General features: G+C 45.6%; 1 protein-coding gene across 1 annotated transcript in view; it reads right to left on the bottom strand.

Moving 5' to 3' along the window:
* Nucleotides 1–24,339, bottom strand: part of CPVL (carboxypeptidase vitellogenic like) — a 65,664-nt gene extending 41,325 nt beyond the window's left edge. The window contains exons 1-4 of the mRNA XM_054563940.1: nt 24,174–24,339; nt 17,114–17,232; nt 1,977–2,091; nt 911–969 (exon numbers count right to left, since the gene is read on the bottom strand). Of these exons, the coding sequence (XP_054419915.1) occupies nt 911–969; nt 1,977–2,091; nt 17,114–17,232; nt 24,174–24,333 (453 nt within the window). The 5' untranslated portion in view covers nt 24,334–24,339. The remainder of the gene's footprint in view (nt 1–910; nt 970–1,976; nt 2,092–17,113; nt 17,233–24,173) is intronic.
* Between the last annotated feature and the right edge of the window lie 229 nt (nt 24,340–24,568).

The raw sequence follows: 24,568 nt of genomic DNA, 5'->3' as shown, positions 1-24,568 counted from the left end.
AAAATACAGCCACAAAGACCTTTCACCTTCAGTAGACGAGAGGCTTTAAAACAAGAATGAGTTTTTAACTAATATTTCCCTATACCTAGATGTTCATAGACAACTGAGTTGTGAACAAAAAGAAGCTACTACTTATTTTGCGTAAATAATTTGTATAAGGAAAGCACCGTCCACCAGATACATATTTTTTTCTCCTGAAACACCCAAGGGATCGAGACATTTAATTCAACTTTTATGCATTACAGACTAGGAGAGAGGATGGTTGATGGAGGTGGGAGGTCAGAGGGCAACAAGAGTTTGGGGCTTTTCTTTCTCTCCCTATTTACCTGTTTTTGAACCATCTGGGAAGTGAGAGACATTAGAGAAATTACGAGGCAAAATATCTGCAGAAGCTGATCCTAAAGTTACTTTCTTACTTTGCAGTTTATTGGGCTCAGTTTCAGAAGAACTTCCCAAGGCGAATTCCACTTTTTGTTTGGAGATGAGGCATTCTGCTTGTGGTGATAAGTGAAAGAGACAAGTTTTGACTTTTTCTATCTGGAATTCTATTTGAAAGATGCGGAGTCCTGACACTATATAATAACCCGTGATATCGGGAAGTCACATCATCAGTGGAAAGAAACTAACCCCTTATCTTGGGTGACGTGATTCAGCGAGCAGGATGTTTCATAAGATTAAAAATGAGCAAAGGAGAGAAAGCACCAAGCAACATCCTCAAACTCAGATATAACGATACACGGTAGAAAAACTAAATCTCAAAAAAGTTTTTTTTACAAGATGAAATTCTATTTTAGAAAGAAAGAAACTAAATTTCTATTCCCTTTTTTTCCTATTTCTTAAGTGCACGTAATCAAAAGGAGAAAGACGAGAGAGGCCCACGTGGCTGCCTCAGCAGGCCATCGGCGCTCACCGGGCTATCCATGTACAGCATGGACAAGGTGGAGGTCCAGGCGAAGTCTCGGGTGCGCACTGGAGGGACAGAGAAGAGGTTCAAGAATGAGTCACGAACAGAGCATCCCACCAAAGGCTCGGCTCGGTCCAGAGCCGAGCACGCCCACCTGCTCTCACCACGTCAACACACCCTTGGTGTCGCCCTGCCCTGCTTTGTCCTCTCACCGTGGGAGCAGACACCAGTACCTCCTCCCCTCCCCTCCCCTCCCCTCCCCTCCCCTCCCCTCCCCTCCCTTCCCTTCCTCTCCTCTCCTCTCCTCTCCTCTACTTTTTCCAGACCCAGAGGGTTTCTGCATCTCAGATGAAGTTTAGAAACAAACCCCTGTGCAACTTGGTTCACACAGACTACCCATCAGCCACCCATGCAATAAACCCATCTGTCCCATCTGGGGGCTCATCCTCTTGCTCCAGCTTCCAGTCCTCTTCCTCCCACCCAACGCTGAAGAGAACCACCTCCATAGAGGTGACACACACACTTTCCTCCTTTCCTCCTTTCCTGCATCCTCCAAATTCTCACCCAGGGAAAGTACACCATCTCCCCCGAAAAAAGAGATGGAGGTAGACGGGGGTTACAGCCAGCATGGCTCCTCCTCCGTTCCTTCCCTCACCCCAGCCCCCATCCACAGTACCCTGCTTCCAAGATATCCGATCACTTGTGACTGAACCACACGGTGTTCAGTTCATATGAATAATTAGGGATATAATTCACCATTAGGCCCATGCACAAGAGCTTGCCTAAGTAGTAATAAGTACCACCTGTTTTCATAAGCCCAGCTTGCTTGAGTTAGCAGCAGACTGCAAGAAAATAGCTTAGAACCTTTCACCCAAATTTCAAGGGAGAAAGCAGCCCAGCCCCGGTGGCTCCTCCTCCATGGGCAGACATTGCCAGAAGGCTATGTTTTCGTAATCTGGAACTGTTAAGCTATTCCTAGTGGTTCAGTGTACACTCTAAATTATTTCTGGAGCAGAAATGAGATTCAGATGAAGAATTCTCCATAGGGAAAGAGAGGTCAAGCAATACTTACGGGTCAGGTTTTTTGTGACAACATAAGGTCCATGTTCCACAAAGAGTCCAAACAAGGACGAAGATCCCGGCCCACCCTGCAGCCAGAGAACCACTGGAGCGGTCGATGACTCTACCTGGAGGGGACAGAGAGGCCAGTGACCACACGGAGGGCTAAGGCTGTGGGGTACATGCAAGCAAATTCATGCAAATCCTCTGACTTGAATAAATCTCATAAAGACTTCACAGACCCCAATAACCCTCCCCATTGTAAGCGAAGTACTCATCATCTTGTTCGGTTTTGAGTTAGTATTTGCCTCACATCCTGGGGTCTCTCTCATATCGTTCTTTTCTCACCAATAGTCAGAAAACCCATTGCCATGCAGAAGCTGTGCCTTCGTATGTCCCTGGATCCCCAGCCTACTGCCTGGGACACAGTTATACTTTGTTAGCTGTTTAAGCTTTCGAGGGACCCTCTCAGTTGACTAACACGTTTCCAAAGAGGCACAAAGAACCCATCGTCCTCAGCGGCAGTTTGCACCCTTCGCCAACAGCCCAAACTGCCTTTCTCTCAGAAGGTATCCACAGGCACAACAGAACTTCATTCAACATGGGGACACTGAGAAGCGGCCGACTGGCTGGGAGTCATTTAGTGCATGCAAAAACAACAGTAACAAAACCCTCAACAGCGTCTGGATTTACTTAAGGAGATGCAGGAGACGTAAATAAGAATAGGTCCTTGGTGGGGCTGGGACGCTGCAGTAGTGGCAGTATCATCGCTGTCGATGGCAGGGTATCCTTTGATTCTTTCATTCAGCACGTATCTAGTGAGCACCTCCTGCTGGTCAGGCACCATGAGAGAAGGTACACAGCGCTTTGTATTGGCCAGGCATCATGTGAAAAGGTACACTATGTGAATGAAAAAGAAAACTCCTTGTCTTCTTTGAGCTTATATTTTCATTGGGAATATAGGCAATAATTAAGTAAATAAATAAATGTGATGTTTAAGGTGTATGAAAAAGAGCCCTGACTGGTGTGACTCAGTGGATTGAGCTCCGGCCTGTGAACTGAAAAGTGGCTGGTTTGATTCCCAGTCAGGGCACGTGCCTGGGCTGCGGGCCAGGTCCCCAGCTGGAGGCGTGCAAGGGGCAACCAATAGATGTATCTCTCACACATTGATGTTTCTCTCCCTCTTTCTTCCTCCCTTCCCCTCTTTCTAAAAATAAATTGTAAAAATCTTTAAAAAAAAAAAAGAGTATGAAAAAGAAATAAGGGCGATGTTAAGACTGAGGGGTGAGAAAGAGGGGCTTCCTTTAGCCACGTTGATCAGGGAAGAACTCAATGAGATCCCGAGAGTTAAGGGGAGACCAGACAGCAGAGAAGGACCCAGGCTCACAGGAGCCAGGGAACAATGCTGAAGACAAAAGGAAATGCCAGGGGAAATCCTCACGACAAGAAAACTGGGTGTGAGAGCAATGGGAACAGAGGCTGCCTGGACAAAGTGACCCCTCCAGAGCAAGGTGAAAGACGCTCTGCCTGGCCTCCCCGAGGCTCAGATCAGGATGTGGCAGTGAGCCCTCATTTGACATCATGGCTCATTTGAGGTTTGGTCAACCAGGCTCTGGAAGCAAGGATCCTCTTGCTTCAGCCCAGAACAAAATGCTGCGGACTTAGCCCAGTCATAGAGACAAATCAGCATGTCATAAGGATGGCTGAGAGGACGGCCCCCTCGGCGTGTTGATGTGAGAAGGCTGTGGGCAGAAGACAAGACTAACTCAAGAGGAGGTGACCTGGGAGGCCACAGCCGGGACCTGGAGGAAGAGCCGATCGTACGCAGTTCTGACCCTGACGACAGAGGGGCTAGAGGACTTCTCTTCTTCAGTCATGAGCCGTCGGATGAGGAGTCACGTGGCCACTTTGGAACGGGACAAAGGGTGCCTTGCTGAAAGAGAGGCAGTGGTAAGAACAGCCTCCCCATGAGGGGCTACCTCAGGGGCCCAGCTCTCCAGGATCAAGAAATTAAATGAGATACTATTTGTGAAGCCCTTAGAACAACCCCTAATGCCTGGTAAACACACAATCAGTGTAAATGATCATTACAGCAGAGGAAATAGGTAAAAAAGGTTGGAGCCCAGAGTCAGACTGGGCTCAGATCAACAGAATGTAGCTCTAGAGTCAGCACAGCATAATGGGTAGGTCTGTGAGCTCTTGCCTTAAACACAATTCCAATATGGACTTTACTATCCACTAGCTGTGTGGCTTCAGGCAAGTTACTTGAGCTCTCTGGACCTCGGTTTCCCCACCTTTAAAATGGGGATCAATCATAGCGCCTGTGCTGTGTGGTTGTTGGGAGGACTAAATAATGATAGGCTTGGCCAAAAAGGTCCGTTTAGTTTTTTCTGTAAAATAATAGGCACATCGTTCATTTTCACCAATAACTTTATTGATTTGGATATTTTGAGTATGTCGGCTGTCTCCCGCTATTGGCTTCTTAGGCCAGGGGAGCTGCTAAACCTCTTCCAATGCATAAGGCAGCCCCACAGCAGAGAATTATTTGGTCAAATGTCAGTAGTACCAAGAAACTTTGCAAACTTTTGACATGTTTGATCAGTCACAGCACCTTCTCCACACACTACACAAATCTTAATTTTTTTTTTTTTTGCATTTCAGTTGCATTCTTATCTTTCTTGAAATAACAAAGCATAATATGTTGAATGTGTTGTTTATTTTCTTCCATCTTCAATATTAAAATGGCTACACAAAATTTCACCAATTTTGATAAGTTTTTTTTAAATGCACACCTACATGACAGATGTTACAATACTATCTAATTAAATGGTTTTGAATGAAGTTAAAGACAACAAAGCGCTACTAGAGCCGTTTATGGAAAAAAAGAAACAAACTTTTTGGCCAACCCAATAATTTTTAGAAAGCCCAGTAAGTGGCACATAGCACCCGCTCTGCAAATGCTAGCTGTTGCTATGGTAGATAAACACTGGGAATTTGTAGATGGTTTTAAGGTAAACCCTCTCTACAGGAGAGAACAGGAAAAGCAGGTGATTTGGTGTTTTTCCTTGCTCCTTTGATCAACATCTTCCCTAGTCAATTTTTTATTAGTTAATCCTCTTGCCCCAAGTGTTGCAAATGTTCACAAAGGACTCAAGAGAACTAGGGACTTGTTGGATAAGTCGAAGCAGAAAAAAAATAAAATCAGAAACAGCCTTTTAAAGCTGCTGTGGGGACGCAGCGTGAGCCCTGGAATTGGTAGCCAGACAGGCTCTGGTTCTACCTGGTCATGTAATAGCTTTGGGGTCCCAGTCCTCAGTTTCCCCATCCACTGAAAGGCACTAATGCCCACCTCACGGGCTCGCCTGAGGCCCTGATGAAAAAAATGCCTCATGACGTGATACAGTAAACTCTCCCGGGCTGAGTAAATACAACCAGCTCTGGCCTAAGCTGCCTGGCCCCAACAGTGTGTATTTTGTTTGAATAAGTGATCTTTATCTCCCCTCAGATCCTCTCACTTGCTATTCAATACCACTCACCAGGACCACATTCCACTTGTATTCACGCAGCAGTAGAAGAATATTAGAGGGGGAGAAACAATGGAACCCGTATGGAATTAGTTCTCGCCTCCAGGGAGTGACAGATGCGAGTCCACCCATCCAGTGTACATCCAGCCTCCTCACCCCAACACACACACACTTCCTTCCTTCCTTCCTAATGTGCACATGAGCTTCTAGAAGGCATAGTGTGCTACATGCCAGACAGTGGTTCTCAACCTTGGCCTCCCATTAAAACAGCCTGGAGAACTTAAAAAAAGAAAAATTGCTTAGGCCAAAATCCCAGGGATTCCAAATTAATTAGTCTGATGTGAGTAGATATCAGTCTTTTTTATATTTAATTTTATTTATTTTTTAAATTTTTATTGATTTTAGAGAGAAAGAAAAGGGAGAGAAAGAGAGAAACATTGATTTGTTGTTCCACTTATTTATGCATCCGTTGGTTGATTCTTGTATGTGTCCTGACCAGGGACTGAACCCCCAGCCTTAGGATATGGGGACAACTTAGGTCAGTTCCTGGCCAGGGCTGAGATAGCAGGCTTTTTTAAAGCTCCCAGGTGGTTGCGTGTGCAGGCAGGGCTGGGAATCGGTGCAGGGCGATGAAGGGTGTGCCCTCTTGGGTCCCTGGACCCTCAGGTCTCCACCCTCCCCTTCCCAGACTTTTCCTGTCCCTTCCTGTGACCTGGCACAATGAGGGAGTTCCAGCTCTCAGAAAAATAGCCTGACCCTGAGAGGCCACACTACAAAGTCAAGTCAAACACCTAAGTGCCAAACATCTTTATTATGCAACTTCGAAGGCCAGGACACTGCATTCTTGGAATGCTTAAATAATAAGAGATCTGCATATACACCTCTCACCTCGGCTGACTTTACTCCTCAAATTTACTTTCCTGAAGGAGGTGAATGAGCTCAACAGCCCTTGAAAGGACCCATTTTTAAAGAAAACTCCAGGCACACATCTTTCTTCCTTGATGGGCCAACCAACCCGTGAACTAATAGTGCCCTTCTCCGGAATGAAATGCAGAAGCCAGATTCTGGAAAGTAAAGATTTACATATTCGGTGCTAAAAACCCAAGAGTGAGCGATAGCACAGTATGCAGACTTTTGTAATATAATATGACATTGTAATGTAATGACATACAACAATAATTACGTCCATAAGAATGGCATAATTACTATGTGACAATCCTAAGGTGAGGTATTTAGCTCTCAGGTGTGCGACACAACCCTTCTCCCCTTCTGTACCCCTCAATTAGGAAAGGATAAATGAAGACATCCCAAACAGAACTACACGCAAAGCTTGGGAGCAAATGAAGTAAAAATCTGCTTTAATTCATTTGCGATTCTTCCAAAATTGAGGATGTTTAAAGTATTCATTGTTTTGAAGCTATAATTCAAGAGTGTATTGAAGCAAGAGAAATACAGCATTGATTTTTGTCAACTGGTCTAAAATTTTTATTTAAAATTTTGAGTTATGAAGAAAGTACTTCTTCTTAACAATTTTTTTTCAAAGAACATATAAAAATATTCCCTTTGCCACCGCAATCCTGTTCCCTAGAGATGATCCTGAAATATTTAGGCTTCCAGATATTTCTCTGTTCATCCCCCCACATACAGATATATGCATATCTTGTAGATATTATATATATATTACATATAAAAATATTTTTTTAAAAAAATAGGATCAGGCTCTAAATAATACTCTACATTTGCTGTATTCATTTAACAACACGCTGTGAAAATTTCTTCATGTCAGTACATATCATTTGGCTGAAGAGTATGACACTATGAATTTACCACAATGGATTCATTAATTTAACATGGAACGCAGACTGCTCACAGGCATGTTCTAGACTGGGGTGTGAAGACCCATCCCCCCTCATGGAAAGGTGAGCAAGAGCATGGATTTTGGCACCAGGCAAGGCCTGAATTCCAAAGACACTATTTTTCAGCTGTGTGTCCTTGAGCAAGTTACTTAACTTCTGTGTGTCTTGGTGTCCTCTGCTCAAAAATAAAAAGATGAAAAATATCTATCTCATATGGTTGTTGTGCAGATTAAAGGAGTGAATATATGCACAGCACTGAAAACAGTGCCTGGAACGTTTGCTTAAATGTTAGATCTGTTTTGTTTTGCTTTGGGTTTTTGTTGTTGTTGTTGTTTTTTGGTGAGGTGGGAAGTAAAGTAATTAAATAAATGGGTGCTCTAAGAGAGTGATGGAAGGACGTGAGATTAGATACTTAAAGGCCTCTGTTTATAGCTTAGCATTGGAGCTGAAACCTGAAAGATGAGTAACCCCCTACTGATAAGCATTTGTAATTTAATTAAAAAGAAAAGAAAAATCTCTATCAAGAACATATAGGTCAGAGTAGTGCAGCAAGCACTGGCAATGAAAAGAAGGGACATAGAAATCCTACATGTAGAAGCAATCCTAAATATTTAAGTGAGAAGTCTCTGTAGCAACGCAAGAGTATGGGTGCCCAGGCCCCACAAACCAGCTCTTTTGGTGAACAAGAAACTATGGCTTTGCCACAGAAGCCCTTTCAATTCTTCTGGTGACCCCTGGTGGCCAATTCGTGAACTTGGTCACTCCTTCCCCAGGGTTTGGTCCAGGGCATATGGCCCAGAAGGAGACAGGTTATCCAGTCGATTTTTCAAGAATCCCCATAAAAGGAAACTTCACACTTTCTCACATTAGTGCGTTCCATTATTTATTCACAATGGTGAAAAATCGACCCTGTGTCTAAATAGATTGTCATTCGAAGTGAAACCCATTTATTTGGTGAGTCTTCCTTTTCTGCCCTGCCTCCCCCCGCCTCCCCCCATCAAACCAGACCCGTATTCTGTCCTCCCAGGCCCTCTTCTACCTAACATGGCAAAGATAACCTTCCATCCAGGCCTCACACATGTAAACGAGGCAGTACGTTCACATACTGGGGCGGAGGAGGGGTCCGCTAAAGACTTGGCAGTTTCAGGACTTCCAGCACCACGGGACCACGACTGTATTCCCTACAGAGGGCTTATTGCAGCAACTCCAGGGAATCATAGGCATCTCAACAAGCATTAGGGCAACATTTTCTGCCAATGCCCAGGGCTGGGTACATACTCTAGCCACCCCGTTTTCCCCACCCACAATAATAACCACACTTTGTAAGAAAAACAGCAACTAAACCACTAACAGACCAAAATCAATGGTACTTAAGATGAAAAGTGCAATTAGTAAATTAATTAAGGCTCCCCTCACACTTCTACATGCAGAGGCTGATCATTTGCTTGGTTTAAGTAATGTTTCCTATCTTAATTGAAGTCATTAGGAACCCCAAGTAAATGTCCTGAAATTCCCCCAAGTATTTTGGAAGGGACTCCTATTTTGCCACCGAGATTCCAGTTCAGCTGACACATCAGCTGCTACACTAATGGTGTTAATCAAGGCAGAGCTTTTTATTTAAAACAGTTGGCTTTGTGAGCAGAATCATTAACAAGGTACCTAATAACAGTCTAATCCTGCTTATACACCGCCAGTTTCAACCACTCGCTTCAGACCTTCTGTGCTTCTCAGGGGAGTTGTATTTACAGTGGTTGGTGTTGACCAATCAGGAAATCTTCCTTTGCTATGATTGTTGCCACTGTACCATCCTATGGAAAATTAACTCTTTCAAACTTTTCTCTGTCCCAAGCCTCCTTCCATCACTCAAGCCCCCACTGTCCCCCAGTTTTGAGTTGTCTGGTTTATTTGAGCCAGGTCGGTCACACCCCGCTAGAGTCCTTCCTTCCCCCTTTCTCCTTCCTAACCTCTCTACTGGGCTCTTGTTACTTCACGGGGTAGTTACGGCTGCTCTGTCTGTGCCTCTCGCCAGGAAGTTGGACTTTAGAAGAAATGGGGGTGGGGATGGTGGAGAAAAGACCTGACTCTCCCGACTTGATGCAAAGAAAGAAATGGCTGAAAGAGTTAGTTGCTTTCCCCTCTGTTAACTTTTCATTTCTCAAAAGGAATCAGGCCCACAGAAGTTTCAGAAGAGTTCAAACATCCCTCTGAATGGAAGGGTCTATAATTGATCACGCTTTTCGCTACTTTCTTCCTGTTTTGTCTCACCTACCTTCTATTCTACCAAATTCCTGATGCCATAAGAACACAGCAAAGAGAAGACAGAGTGAAAGCTGAAAGAAGACAAATGCCTGGGACCTCCAAATCTGTGCTGTCTGGCTACTGGATGCATAGCCATCTGTGGTTAAGACATATTTTGACAGATCTGTCTAGCCCACACCCCCTTTTCTAAGAATGGACTCCCCATTCACCAATGGAAAGGGCCCATTAGCCATGTTTTGTCACATGACTCAGCACCTTCAGCCTTAACTGATTGGACCAAGAAAGAACACCTGACCCAAATTGGGGCAATCACGTTCTTTCCCTAGGAGAAGCACTAGTTAATCTCTGTTGATAGCATGGTCCAAAGAGAGGTAAACTTGGAAACTGTAGGATAGCCATCTTCTACCAAACACCTGAAGGAGCAAGGCATGTTGGTCTGCCAAGAGAGAAGAATGAAGCACAGAGGGGTGATCCTGTGGTCTTGGACAGAAAAAGGCTGAGACAGAAAAACTGGCTGCCCTGGCTCCTGATTTCAGTTCCTTGTTCCTTAGTCCAGGCAACACTTTTTGCCCTTGGCATCTCCAGGCAGGAGAGAAGGATTCGGAATGGCGTGGCTCTCACAATTACAACTCAACAGGAAGATAGGAACCACACAGTAATTTTAATTTAAACATTTTTCTTTTTTTAAAAAAATCATTACTCCATATTTTGCTGTGTATAATGCACACTTTTTTGCCCAAATTTTTGAGGGAAAAATAAGGATGCACATTATACATGGGTATAATGATTACATACCATGGGTATAATGGGTGTAATAATCCCGTGTATAATGAGTGCAAAATCGTGGGTGCACATTATACACGACGAAATATGGCATTATAATTATTTTTACTTGGAAACATTGATCTTCAATTCGGATAGAATTGCCAGTGTTTGTTCTGGCCTCCATCAGCCATGAGCAAGCGTGGGGATCACATCCTCAGTGTTGGGCAAACACTGGGAAACAGGGAAATTTTCACATAAAAGTTATTCACTATAATGGGAGAATAGTCATAAATATGTGAAGAGAATTCTGAAGAATACCCCAGGCTGAGGGCGTGTACATGGACGGCCAAACTCACGAGGTGTGGATGGGGCCCTTCCCAAGGCTACAGTTCAGGCCTCACTAGAGACGGGGTGACTACAGCCCCCCGGGGGGCTGCAAAGCTTGCTGTGGGGCCTGGTCCAGAGCTGACCAACAGTCCCTGGACAAACAGGAAAGGCCCCGGGGGCACTGGGCTGTGGCTGATGGGGGTGGCACTGCAGAGGAAGTCAGGACATTGGGAGCCCAGTTGTTTGAAGAGTGACGTACAAGCACGAGTGTATGGTGTCCCTGATGGGAGGGCTGTGGGAAAGCACCGTCGTGGGTCAGGTGGCCAAGGTTGCTGAGAGTGGGGGCGTCAGAAGCCTGCTTGCTGGTAAGGCCTGGGGTGTATGGTGTCCATGTTGAGAGGGCCACAGCCAGGCGGTCATCCTGGGGACAGAGCCATGACTACATGCTCGCTGAGGGTCTTCACGGTCCGGGTACCCCACTGAGGCAGAGGGCCACCGAATGTGCTGCCACACGTATTGCTGGCAAACTAGGCCGTAGGGTGAAGAGAAAGCAACACCGGGGTCAAGGGAACAGGAAGAGACTCCCACTTCCTCCTGCAATGTCCCTGCAGCACCCTCTACTGGCAAAGCTTCGTATCGTGTTCACTGCATAGGAAAATGTTTGAAGCTCTATTATCACGGAGCAGGTAAGAGAGTACAATTGAAGCTGAGAGACAAACAGACAAAAACTGGCACAGTAGCCACCTCTTCTGAAGTTCTAGTTGTCACAAAATATCACAGTCATAGCCCAAAAGTACGTGACAAGAGGCTGTATTAGTTATCTAATGCTGCATAACATGTCTCCAAACTTAGTAGATGAAAACAATAGTCACTTATTATCTCTCCCATTTTCTGTGGGTCAGGAATTCGGGGATATCTGGCTGGATGGCTCGGGCTCAGGGCCTCTCATGAGGTTGCAGCCGAGTTATCAGCCCGGCTGCAGCCATCGAAGGCCTGACTTGGGCTAGAACGTCATCCACGGTTGGTGGAGGCCTCACTTCCTGTCCATGCAGGTTTGTCCAGGTGGTCAGTTTAGCATTTGGCTTCCCTCACAGTGAGTGACCCAAGAGACCAAGGCACAAGCAGCTTTGTCATTTATAGCCTTGGAAGCCACGTACCATCATTTCTGCTATAACCTTTCGGTCACAAAGACCAGAGTGGGTTCAGTATATGGAAGGGGACGACAGGGGAACATGCAGACCAAGAAATAAAGGTCACTGGCGACTATTTGGAGGCTTAGCTAGATCAGAGGCCATAAGTTCAACGGCTCATTCATTCAACCTGGACCCTGACTTGGACTTCTTAGATGTTTCTATACCTTAGGCTGCACACTTAGGCATGTCTTATAGGCAAGCCGACTAACACTGTGGACCACAGAATGTAAGACTGGGAAGGGACCTTAGAAATCAACTAGGTTTCACATCTCCACTTCTATACGAGCAAACTGAGGCCCAGAGACTATGAATACTATGTCCGAAGGGGGCCGCCAGGGACTGCAGACACAGAACTAGAATCCTGGGGTCCTGACTTCTACTTCTCTCTTCCTGAAGTCAAGTCCACCGGCTAGCTGCACTGGAACTGCTGTTAGAAATGTGTGTTAGAAATATTGATCCCTGGGCCCTCTCCACACCTGCTGGTTCAGAATCTGTGCGAGGGGCTGGACACAGAGCTGGGGCACCTGTCCTATTTGTAATGCTCCCCAGGTTTTTCTAAGGAGCAGCTGCCAGGCTGGGAGCCACCGTACCCCAGCATCTCGACTGCTACTGAAGAACTGGAGCCTGGTTCCGTACCTTCACCCCTGCAGCGGGGGGATGAGGGAGGCTTTCCTGCCGGCTGCTGGGCACTCTTAGGGGACACATGCTCCCGCTCACAGAGAGAACGCCTCTGCATCGGCCTTGCACCCAACTGCGGACTCGCGGGCTGTGTTAGCCTAACCCCATGCCCTGCCGATGTTCCTGCTCTCTGATTAAACAGGTTTAGCACCTGCATGATCCTGAAAGGGAGGGAGCACCTCAAATGTCACCTCCAGGGGCCCCATGCCTCACCCCATCCCAGCCTTTCTAACTCTTTGATAAGATATTGACCTTTCTCAGTCACCAGCTACTCAGACTCCAGGAATCCCAGCCATTCCTTTCAGCCAGAGGGACAAGATGGGGCCCTTTGTGAAGGGGCTGAGGCCCAACTCTAAACATCTCAGGTTTTGACTCCATGACATTTGAGGTAAATAATTTGAAGATTTTGACTAAATGCATCCAACGAATTACCTATATTCCTACAAGAAAGTCAAATATTGGATATACTTTTCCAAGGAGAAGGATATTAATTTTAAAAAATAATAATCTATATATCTTTACCTTCTTCAATGTGAAAACCCCAATTTCACTTCGTAGTTTCCTTACCTAGTAGCAATGAACCCACAGGCTTGCCTGGCAGCCAGCTACTTCTGTTCTGTAATCACCGCCTACTTCCCATCTTCTTTAACCTCCTAAACTGTGACTGGCTTGGCTCTGTACGGTACTTAGGTTCATAACGAAAAATGATAATGATAGTGATAGCAGTGAAATGCTAACAACAGCAACTGTACTTCTTCCGTATCAGGCGCCCATTTAAGGGCTTTCCCACAGTGTCTCATTGCTGTCAAAGCCATTGCCAAGTAGGTGTTTAATCCTCATTTTAAAACCAGGGAACCAATGCTCAGAGGAGTTCAGAAAACGTGCCCAAGGTCCCATCTGGCCCAAGGAGTGAAGCCAAGGTTTTATGCCAGTTTCACGGACTTCAGTGCCTTCCCTGACGAGTTCTCTCGGGGTCACTGGGACGATCAGGAGCACAGGTTTCTCTGACCCGTGTCTAGCTTTAAATTCCAGTCCTGTCCATGTCTTCTTGGGCAATGGAAGATTCATTACTTAATCTCTGTAATTCTCTTCATCTCTAAAAGGAGGATAATAATTCCTTCCTCATGTAGTTATTGTAAGGATTAACTAGAAAATGTAGTGTTTAGCACAGAGTCAATGTTCAATTAACAACAGCTATTATAATTGTTACACTTTTATTGGCTTCATTATATCAGCACTTTTTATCCCATGCAAAATGCCTCTTCCTTTCTCTTGCAGATTGCATCCCCACTGCACACCAACTTCAAGCTCTAGAATCCATTATGCCCTGATGTGTATACAATAAAAGGGGAGTCTCACAGAAATAACAGGAAAACTAATTGGAGAAATAGCAGCCCCCCAAAATATTCAGAGGATATTACAAATGTGGCATCCTTCCTGGATCTCTTATTTTCTCGGCTTTCAGTTTTCCTAAAGGGTCATTTCTCTCCTAATGACAGTATCAGCTGCTTCCCTGAGACAAGCAATGGGTTAATATTCCTGCCAAATAAAAGGAACTCTTCCCCCATCTGGGCAACCACTGCTTCTCCTTCTCACGTTGCTTTACCTCCTTTACCCAAAATGGCCACTTCCATAATTCATAACCCAACTGACTTGGCAGGAATGGTTGCTTTGGGGCCTCGGGGACCTGTCTCTGCAGGTGGGCCCTGGGTAAGGAGGCCTTGGAACAATCTACCCCGGCTGCCACAAGGTGACAGCTGTAAGCAGCACTGTCTCTTCATCCCTGCTTCTCTCCCCTGAAGTTTAGTCCATCATTCCCAATAGAACACTCTACGCTTCTTCCCTGGCACGGTGGCCTTGTGTGTATGTCTTTTGGGATGGCCTTGAATCTGTTTAAGGACTATGTTATCGGTCCCCCTAAAACATAATCTGGTCAGAGGAAGGGCAGCTAGGTTCTCATTTAATTAAGAGGGGAACCCCAACATGTGAGTCAGTGTGTGATGCAGGTGGTGTGGGTTTCGCACCTCAGTCCGGCAGCTGGGACAGGGCGCAGGACCTGGGCCCATTGCCCTGACCAGCTTTACCATCCCACTGCGTCACCTACAACATAGACAAAGCGGTTCACCTGCTCAGGGGCAACCTAAGAAAGAAACGACTGGGTCTTTGTTTTGTTGTTAAAACAAAAGGTCACTTCCCTCACCATTAATTTCTGTTTTCACAAATCAGGGCCGTTGTTAAAGAAGACTCACTATGCAGATATCATTGAGGAACTTATTGGTGTCATAACAGCCATCAAAGCAGAAGAGAAAGTAAAGAACCGGATTTCTCACGCGAGGTGGGGTCGGGGTGTAGGCGGGTGGGGTGGGGTGGGGGTGACCGAGTGCAGTGGAGGCCGAGGCCCAGGAGCCCTTAGAGGGAAACCGAGCAGGACTGGGGGAGCTGATCCCCAAAGGCTGCATGCGCCTCTTCACCCCTCATTCCAGCCACCATCGCAGGTGCACGCACCAGACAAGACCACTTCCATCTGGGTTGGCCTGCTCTAGGTGTTTCTTTCTGGCAAAAAGCATCATGGACCATTTTGGAGTCAGGACACTGAATGCAGGGCCATTGGCCCCTGGGCTGTAGTGACAGTTTCTCAAGCGTGCCCTACCTGTTACTTCTCCCACTTTCAGGGCAGAATCCCTGGTGGGATTCGGAGATAATTCTCAAATGCAATAAAATGTGAGACTCACTGAGAGAGAACATATAGAGAACCACAAATCTCAGCAAACTTCTACTTTGCAGAGAATAATGACCACCAAAGATGTCTAGATCCTACTCCCCAGAACATGTGAATAGGTTCAGCACCGTGGCAAAGGGGAATTGAGGTTGCAGATGGAATTAAGGTTGTTAGTCAACTGGCCTGCACAAGGGGAGAGTGTCCAGGGATTATCCAGGTGGGCACAGTGGAATCACGAGGGTCCTTCAGTATAGAAAAAGAGGCAAAAGACAAGAGTCAGAGAAGGCCAAGTGACTATGGAGTCAGCCAAAGCAATGCATGTGAGGATGCACTTCGGAAACTATGGTTTCCAAAAGGCATGAAAGTGTAAGGGGCTTCCAAGAACACAAGGAAAATGTCTGCCTGTTAGGATTTGGTTCATGTGTCTAGATTTAATGTATATCAAGTCTCCTTAAGACAGTTGTACTGGATGTTTGGATGTTTTCTTGATTGCATTAGGAGGTCCATTCTCTGCTCTGTGCCCTGGAAGGCAGACCTCTGTGGAAGGGACTCCCTCACCCTCCTGGGTTCCAGCTAGGCTCCACCCAGGAGCCTGCTGGACAGTCAGGGGCCAGGCTTGCTCTTGAACCACCCTGAGGGTGAGTCCCTCCTCAGATTTTGTGCTCTAGGCTCCTCACTTGCCTCACTTAGCAGGAAGGAATAAGAACCCCCCCCCCCCCAGGGTCTTGGAGAGGCTGGTTGACAGCCTGAACGCTGCTGTGAGCCCAACCAAGAAGTATCTAGAATTCCTCCCATTTCTTACATGGCTCCCCTCCCACAAACAAGTACTGAATCATGTTAGAGGCCATGGTTGGGAAAGCAAAAACGAGAGGTCAAAAAATATATATAACCCAACAGTACCAAACAGAAGCAATTTAATCTGAGAACCATCCTGGATTAAGCAATTTACCCAGTCATGAAATACGTAGACAGCTATATGCAAACCACATGCAATTATAAATACCACCCTCCACAGGGGCAGCTTTTTCATTGTTTTCTCTGGGTTCTAAAGCAAATCCAATTTGGAAAATAATAGAAAATTACCCTGTGGTGGGCTAACATTTATTTATGCATCTCAGCACCTCTACCAATACCTCCAACCAATACCCATAAGCCTGAAATGATTTGTTCATGCTGAAGAACTATGTGACTTTGAAGTAAGCTTATGAGGATTGGTAAAGAACAAGAGTACACCTACCTGTGTTTGTTATGGACTTCAGAAGGTAAGCGGCCCCCTCCTCCAGGAAGCCACCCTGGATTACCACTCTTCCCCACCCTTCTCCTAAAAGCCCAGAGTGGATGGGTTCAGTTCCCTCTCCTCTGTGTCCCACAGAGTACTGCTTAATTAATGGGTACTAGATATATGAAGAAGTGAATGTGGGAATATTAATTGGCCCAGCAAAATCCACAAATAGAGCAACCATGCAAGACCACAATCAACTAGATTTAGATGTGTTTGGATATGCATTACCTGTGAACTTTAGGAATCTCCCCACTACCCCAGGTATTTTTTTTTTAAGAAAACAACAAAAAGATAGGAAGAAGACAATGGCAGGAAGATGGTAGTAGGATAAATATTCCAAATAAGGCTGCAAGGAATTCCAAAGCTGAGCGCCGACAGAGTCACTGACACTTATTTTTAGAAAAAGATAACTAATACACACACACACACACACACACACACACACACACACACCCTTAGTTTCGTTATAGGCTAACATTTCTACCCTGTAGCCGCATCCTCTGCCCTTGAGTGTCCGTGTTCCGTTAGGGCGCTGTTGCAGGCTTACCAGAGCTGGAGTGAACCAGAAGTAAATGTTGCTGTTGTAAGTCTTGTTCACAGTGAGGAAGCCGCTGTAGCTCACTGAATGCTGTCCTTGGAGATGGGTCATCGCACTCAATCGTCTTGCTGGGGGAGGGAGGAATTTTTACCCAAGGATTAGAGAAATAACGCAGGGTCAGCCATCTCTGTCTCGACCAGGCGCCTCCCACCCATCCCAGGGACCAGGGCTGGGATGGAACGACGAGAAAGGTGGCAAGGGGGCGGGCCAAAGGGTTCCAACGGCAGCACATCCCAGGATGTTCAGGACAAGTCGCCATATTCCACGTGCACAATTTAGTCAAGGACAGTGACATCTTTAAGCTTTTCCTGCAGGGGTCCCCCCAAATATAACACATGAGTGATGATAAGATTTTTATTAAAAGAAGAAAAGGAACACCTAATCTGAGCCCCACACTAGAAAGAGAAAAAACCAAGGTGTTCCCCTTGGGCCACCTAGAAGGCCAGGGCAGAATAAAGTTACCTGACCCCAAAGGAGGGGTTGCAAGAAAGATGACGTAGCTAAGTAGCCATCAGCCTGGGGGGCCTGTGTCCTCCACACCCGCTTTGTCATGAAAGCCAAGGGCCTGCTACTTCCATTAAGGGAGATGGACGGAGGCCACGGGGAGAAGGGGCAGCTGAGAACAGCCAGGGAGGGGGGGGGGAGGCGGACAATGAGGCTGGGGCTGACCTCGTGTCAGAGGGAGCCAAATAGGACACCCGGACAGTTGTAGAGGGCAGAGGTCCTGGCTTTCCTATGGCAGCAAAGGGACAGGAACAGAGAGGGAACAAAGGAAATGCTCCTACTGCTAAGGCCACCCTGGAGGAAATAATACTAAGAGGAGGGAGCACTTGAGAGGCCCCTGTACATTAGGTGGCGGTAGGTATAAGTATCCCGGCTTTACAGCTGAGAAAACTGAAGCACAGGCAGGTAAAGCGACGTGCCTGAGGTCGCACAGCTAGTCGTGCAGGGCAGCTGAGGTCTAGGCTAGGAGCCAGCGTGTGCCCCCTCCCCCGCCCTGCACACAGCTCCCATCCTCCCCGGGGAGTTAGTCATGAGGTGTCAGTGCGAGGGGAAGCCCTGGTTTGGAGGGGAGTGGAGAGGGAACAGAAATCAGGTGTCCAAGTGTGGGGGGGAAGTGAACGGGGAAGTCTGAGTAAAGAAGAGCCCTTCTGTGGTGACAGAACAAGTGTCCCTGCAAAACCAAATTATTCAAGAGAAGCCACTGAAGTCGGAGACATGCCATGTAGGGGACTGGCTAGTAGATGGGAGCAGGTAAGGACACTTGACCCCATACACCGGCCACTGACCGAAGCTGCCTTCGGTGGGTGCCGGGGTCCCCGGGCTCTGCAGTGTGACCCCTGCTATGTCTTCCCAACTGGGCACTTGGCAACGTCACTGACAGGGGGCAGCGAACCACAGTTAGGGGTTTCTGCTCAGGGAGTGGGTGCTACATACAAATCAGGGCCAGACCTCCGGAGCCGCGTGTTAAACTCTCAACTGGAGCAAGCCCATCACAGCTCTAGGCCACAGGTTCCTCTCTGCAAACCCCAAAAGGAAACTGTCCTCGATACCACACTGTTCCTCTTCCCTAGTACTTCGCTGACCCCAACACTACTGCTGACCAGCTCCGTGACCCTTTTCTTAGGCAGAGATTTGTCTTCTCTGTGTTCTAGTTTCTCACCTAGGAAGGGTGGATGAGGTTAAGTCCATGCTTGTAAAAACTGCAGAAAAGAAGCCAGTTTGCAGGGAGCATTGGTCTTATCTTTGAAATGCATCCGCTGAATGGGAACAGGGGCACCTGGGACAGAGGCGATGGTGGGGGACACAGGAAAGGTGTCAACAGGCAGTGTCCAGGGGATCCTTCTAGGGTAGCTTGATAGGGAGAGTATGGGCTTCCGAGCGGGACAGACTCAGGTTGCAGTCCTGACTCGGCTTTCTAGCAAGTCACTGCACCTCTCTGAGCCTCTCCTTTCCTTTTATGACAAATGTGGATGCCCATCTCCCCATCCCAGGCTTTCTGTGAGGATCAAATGAAAACATGCAGATGAACCCTTCCCACAGAGCTGGACAGAAAATAAGGGCTCAAGCAAAGGAAGGGACGATGGTCATCGGCCCAGGCCACCCCAAGCGCAGTCTAGAAGACTTCGCCTTCCTCTGGCTCGGCCCAGTCCCCAGGCGATGATTGCTTAACCCAACCGCACCAGCTCTGCCCCTTCTCTTCCCATGGGATCTACGTCACCACTAGAAAAAAGGCAGAGATAAAGGAAGGAGAGAGAAGGATTGGAGAAAAAGAAAAGGGAGACAGATGTTTAGCAGGAGCCCTGTCCCATCCCGCACCCTTCCCACCGGCCCTCTCCCCTTCCCTCTCCCCTTCTTTGCTTCCACCTCACTTGGTCCAGAGAAGGATCGTCCTCCAGGTTCGGGCAGCCTTTAAAACGCTTGTTTTGAGGTCATTTTAAAAATTGAGATATAATCAACCTATAACATGATATTAGATGCACAACCTAATGATTCGACATACGTATGTATTGCAACATGCTCATCACAGTAAGTGTAGCTTGGTCACCACACAGTTACACATTTTTTCCTTGTGATGAGAACTTTTAAGGTCTACCCTCTTAGCAGCTGTCAAATCTGCAATACAGTATTATTAACTATAGTCACCTTGCTGTCCCTTACATCCCCAGGATGTACTTCTTTTATATCTGCAAGTTTGTCCCTAAAAAACACCTTTGAAATGTTTTTCACAAGACTTAATCGTCTCAAAATCAGAAACCCCCCCCCCCCCCCGCAAACTCTCCAAACAAAGGAGGGCAGAGAGTTGAAGACGGGGGGGTTGGGAGTGAGTGAGATGTGATTCACAGAGGGGAGAGTGAGCAGGAGAGGGTTCGTGAAAGAAGACAGAGAAAAATGAGAAAGGTCAAAGTAGAAGGGGAGGAGAGAAAACACATAAGAGAAAGGAGCTGGGGGGAATGGAATGCGGGAGCGGGGAGATTGGATCAATCTATCTCTCTGATCCCAGCCCCTCACAGGTCGCGGGCCTGCTCTGAAAATGACTCAGGTGTCCCCGCCCCCTCCGAGCCCTCCCTTTCTGAGGATCCCAAGTTTTTCTCTGCTACCTGTACTTCCTCTGGTACATTTCCTACCTCGCTTTCTAGGTCCGCGGCTATTGAAAACCAGGAATTCGTCTAATTTATCTTTGTGCCCCCGGAGACATATCATGCTGACTCACACACTTAAGACAGCCAATACATACTGTTAATAAATGAATGGATGAATGAACTCAAAAGAGGCCACCCTGACAATGCACTGGAATTAGCTTATTTCTACAAAAACCTTTTAAGGCAAGCAGGCCTTATGACAATCTTAAGAAATTTAGAGAAAACTTTTCTCTGGCCCACAAAAAAGTCACTCCCCCTGTTTCAAATATTAAATTTCCTTTAGCTGAACCACAGTAAAATAATTAAAAGTTCTTTCAACTTAAATGATTTTTTAAAATATTTTCAAGTCTTCAGTTCATCCTTCCAGAGCCTATTAATGGAATGTGGAAAATAAACCCCCAAGATGCAGAAGTTTTTTCTTCCTGGAACCATGAGTCACAATACAAATGTTTAAAACACCCATTAAAGAAAGGAAGAAGGTTTCTTAGAGGCAATTTCACTTCCTCCTTGCTGTTTACTGCAGTTCAGAGAGTTGGTAATGTTACTAAGATCAAAAAGATCTTAGCATGACTGAAGAAGGGCACAACCCAGCTGATTAGGGCGCACCTCACATTCACCAACACTCTAGGCCATGGTCAGTACAGACAAGACATGGCCAGATCCTAGGTAATAATAAATTACGGCCTAATAGCAACATATTCTTTAACATTTGTGGAAATGCAGTATTTGTAAACATGCTAAAATTTGCCTCCTCAATTCATTTTGTTTTAGAGAATAAGGATGTGTTCTAGCTAGAGAGAAAGTAAACATGCAATCACAATTACGTGAAACTAAGCCAGCTAATTGAGGATAAAAAAATGAAAATATCCCTTGTCTCTTTGTGAATGACTGTTCATTTCAAAAATGTTCTGTTTCAGTCTTCCGACGCGTGTTCCTAAGATTTTGACAGACTCAGTAAACAAAAGAGATTTAGGGGAATGAACTGACCAGCTGTCCAGAGTTTCCTGAACTTTCAATAGAGTAGACGGATAAAATTATCCTTACTTATGTTATGAGGGCTGCACATGAATACCCAGATGTACCAGATTTTGGATCAGCCACTTAAAATTGCAATGGAAGATTTTGACAGTGTAACAGAACATTAGAAAGTGAGAGTACATCAGATTTAATGTTTTAAATATTGTCACTCATCTGATGGTGGTCCATCAGGGCTGGCAGAGAAGGACTGAAGATGAACCTGTGTTCCTCAAAATCTTTCTTTGCTTCTGCTGATGACCGTAACTGAAAGGATCATAGTCAAGAAACACAGGAACGAGGGGGCTGTGGATGATCTTGGGTGGATTTCTCTACATTCTTCTCTCTTGATCCCACCAGATATCTGATACAGACACATGTTGGCCACTTTCCCACAATGCCTTTGTTTAAACAGTTTTCCCCAGGATGCACAAGCCCTTTTCTATTTACCTAAAAGTTGCCCAATGCCCTCAAGTCTGGAACGGGTCACATAGCACAGTGGTTCATACCTCGGGCTCTGGAGTCAGCAGAGATGGGTTTTAATTCCAGCTCTGCCACTTAGTAGCTTCAAATAGCCCTGGGTAAGATACTGACTTTCTCTGGGCCTCATTTTTCTCATCTGAGAAATGGGAACATTAATTATGCTTTCTTCATTAGGGTTGCTCTGGGGATGAAATGAACTAATGTGTGTGTAAAGCACAATGCCTGGCACATATTGAGGTCTAAAATTGAAATTCTATACATATTTATCAAGTGCTGATTACCTAGAGGCACTATGCTAGGTACTAGAGATTTAATTTTTTAAATGGTCGTTACTTGTTATATTTACTTACAACTATTACTATTTTCTCCCTGGTCCATGCCAACCAACAAGTTAGCTTCCTTCTTAAAATTTCCAGCATGCCCACCTCAAATGCAATCTTTTAGCATTCTAATGCGTACTGCCTTCCTCTTAAATTGTTTTGCGCATGTGTATATGTGGTCACACTCTGGAAGACCATAAGTTTCTTAAAGAAATAGAAATTACAGCAGGTAGATCATAGAGCAGATGTTGGAAAATGTGGGTCCTAAACACATCCCTGCTAATATTACCTGCAGCCCCTTGGACAAATCAAGTCTCATCAGTAAATTGGTAGAGCTGATTATGAATTTTTAATTCCTTCTCAATTCTAAACTAAATTATTTGCTTTGATTTTTTGTTAACGAATATGTCTAAGTTGTTGGTATCCACTTACCAAAGAGGCCAAAATAAATGCATAGGACCTAACTTGGGAGATTTGGATTAATGATATTTTGCCTTTTCATATATGTCTAGCGATACGAGCTTTTTCCAGTAGGCTACCATCTATTCATGATTTTTCTATAGAAAGTAAAAATGAGTCCTTTAAAAAACAGACTGACTACATTATCTGACTATATTATCAAATATACAGTAACTTATACTACCTACATTATCAAAGTTTTTCATTTTTTCTGAGAAAAGAAATGGTGACACATGGAACCAATGTGTATTTCAGAAAAGACATATAAACAAGACTCAAACACACCCTTAGGATGCAATAATATTTTGGTTTTAAACCAAACAACAAAAACAACATTGACATCCTATTGGTTAGGTGAACCATTTCAAATGATGGAAAGTTGCTTCATTTGAACTTTCCCTATGGAGTAGATAGATTTTTTTTTTAATTTGTAAAAAAAACATTTCCCTAAAATTTCCAGTATCACTTCCACACTCCCATCACATCTACCAACTCACCAGCCTGAGAGACATTAACTCTGCCCACCCTTCTGTGACAAGGGATAAATTTTGGTCCCCCGGAGCCAACACCAAAACCTATGATGGCATCTACTTACCAGATGCCAGGTCTCTCGGCTACTTAAAGACAGGGCTCCAGCAAGAGTTGCCCCCACCCCAATCAGCCTCCCCCTCTGCCAGACCATTTCTCAAAGCCTCTTCCTGACCCCGCAGCTCCCTCTACCCACTACCCACTGCTCCGCTTCCTTCAATAGCAGCTCCTCAGAACAGCTGCCCATACACGCTTTTACAGTGCGGGAGCCCACTGAGATCCAGGAAGATTAACTTATCTGCACAGTGATTTACCTAAGCAGTAAGAGCCGAGTCTGGGCATAAAACTTAGTCTCTGATAACACCAAATGACATTTTTTTCTTATTAATAATAACAATCGAAAATCCCATTTGCAAACAATATTTAGAAAGCAGTTTATAGGATATTAAGGGTTTCCTCATGCATTTTCTCAGCTGATTCTTATCATATCCCTGCCACTTGGGGATGTTGTTACATTTCCATCTTACTAATGAGGAAACCGAGGCCTAGGCTGTCTGGGTGGTGACCTGCCAGGCGAGGGGGCGCAGCACAGTGGCTGCGAACGTGGGTTCTTCCGGGAGGCTCCCCAGCTGTGAACCCCGTATCTACCAGCTTTGTCTGTGTGATTCTGAAAAGGAGCTTAATCTATTTCTGCTTAGTTTCTTGTGTGTTCCTGGGGTTTCTGAAGTATTTAAATGAATTTATATATCAATGGAATACTTGGAACCTGTAACTGACACCTAGTCAGTTCTAAGGTTGGTGTTAACCTTGTTGAGTGCTTAGTGGTAGACAGGCACTGTGCTAGTTTTATAGACAGAAGTTCAGGAACCCAACCACTAGGTAGACTGGCCCCGGGAAACTTATTGTAGCTCGTAACTCTGATAATATGACATCAAATCATTAGTATTTGAAGTAAAAATGGTGAGTAAAAAGTATCAGAATATCTTTTGGATCCTGCAGGATAATTGCTTAGTAAAACAACAACTCCTCAAAGTATACTACTGGTTTTCTGATTAGACTTACCTTCCTTGACATTCCCAGCTTCGATATAGGGAGTCAGAAGTAACGGCGGCCCTGCGTCTCCCTGAGGCGGCGCCCGGATATTTCTGTTCAAGTAGCGGAACAGCCCACTGCCCCCAGGGCAGAGCATCAGCAGGACCCACAAAACAGCCGCCTTCCACATGGCGCGGGGCACTCCCTCTAGGCCTAGGATGAGAACAATAACAGTTCACAAATGATTCCGAAGAGTAAATATTTCCCTAGCCTTTTTACATGCAAGATAGTAATTTATTCACTCAAAAAAAAAAATGTATGTAAAGGCCCTTTTGCTAAGCACCTTGGATGCCACTTAAATAAAATAGACCCAATAATCTCTGTTTACCCTGAAATTAACAGTCTAATGGCAGGGGTGGAGGCGG

The sequence above is a fragment of the Pteronotus mesoamericanus genome, unplaced genomic scaffold (assembly GCF_021234165.1).
Source record: "Pteronotus mesoamericanus isolate MK-2021 breed Mesoamerican mustached bat unplaced genomic scaffold, CSHL_Meso_final scaffold_85, whole genome shotgun sequence".
NCBI classification, from domain to species: Eukaryota; Metazoa; Chordata; class Mammalia; order Chiroptera; family Mormoopidae; genus Pteronotus; species Pteronotus mesoamericanus.
Note: the sequence above shows the minus strand (reverse complement) of the source record. Positions and strands in the feature narration are given on the sequence as shown.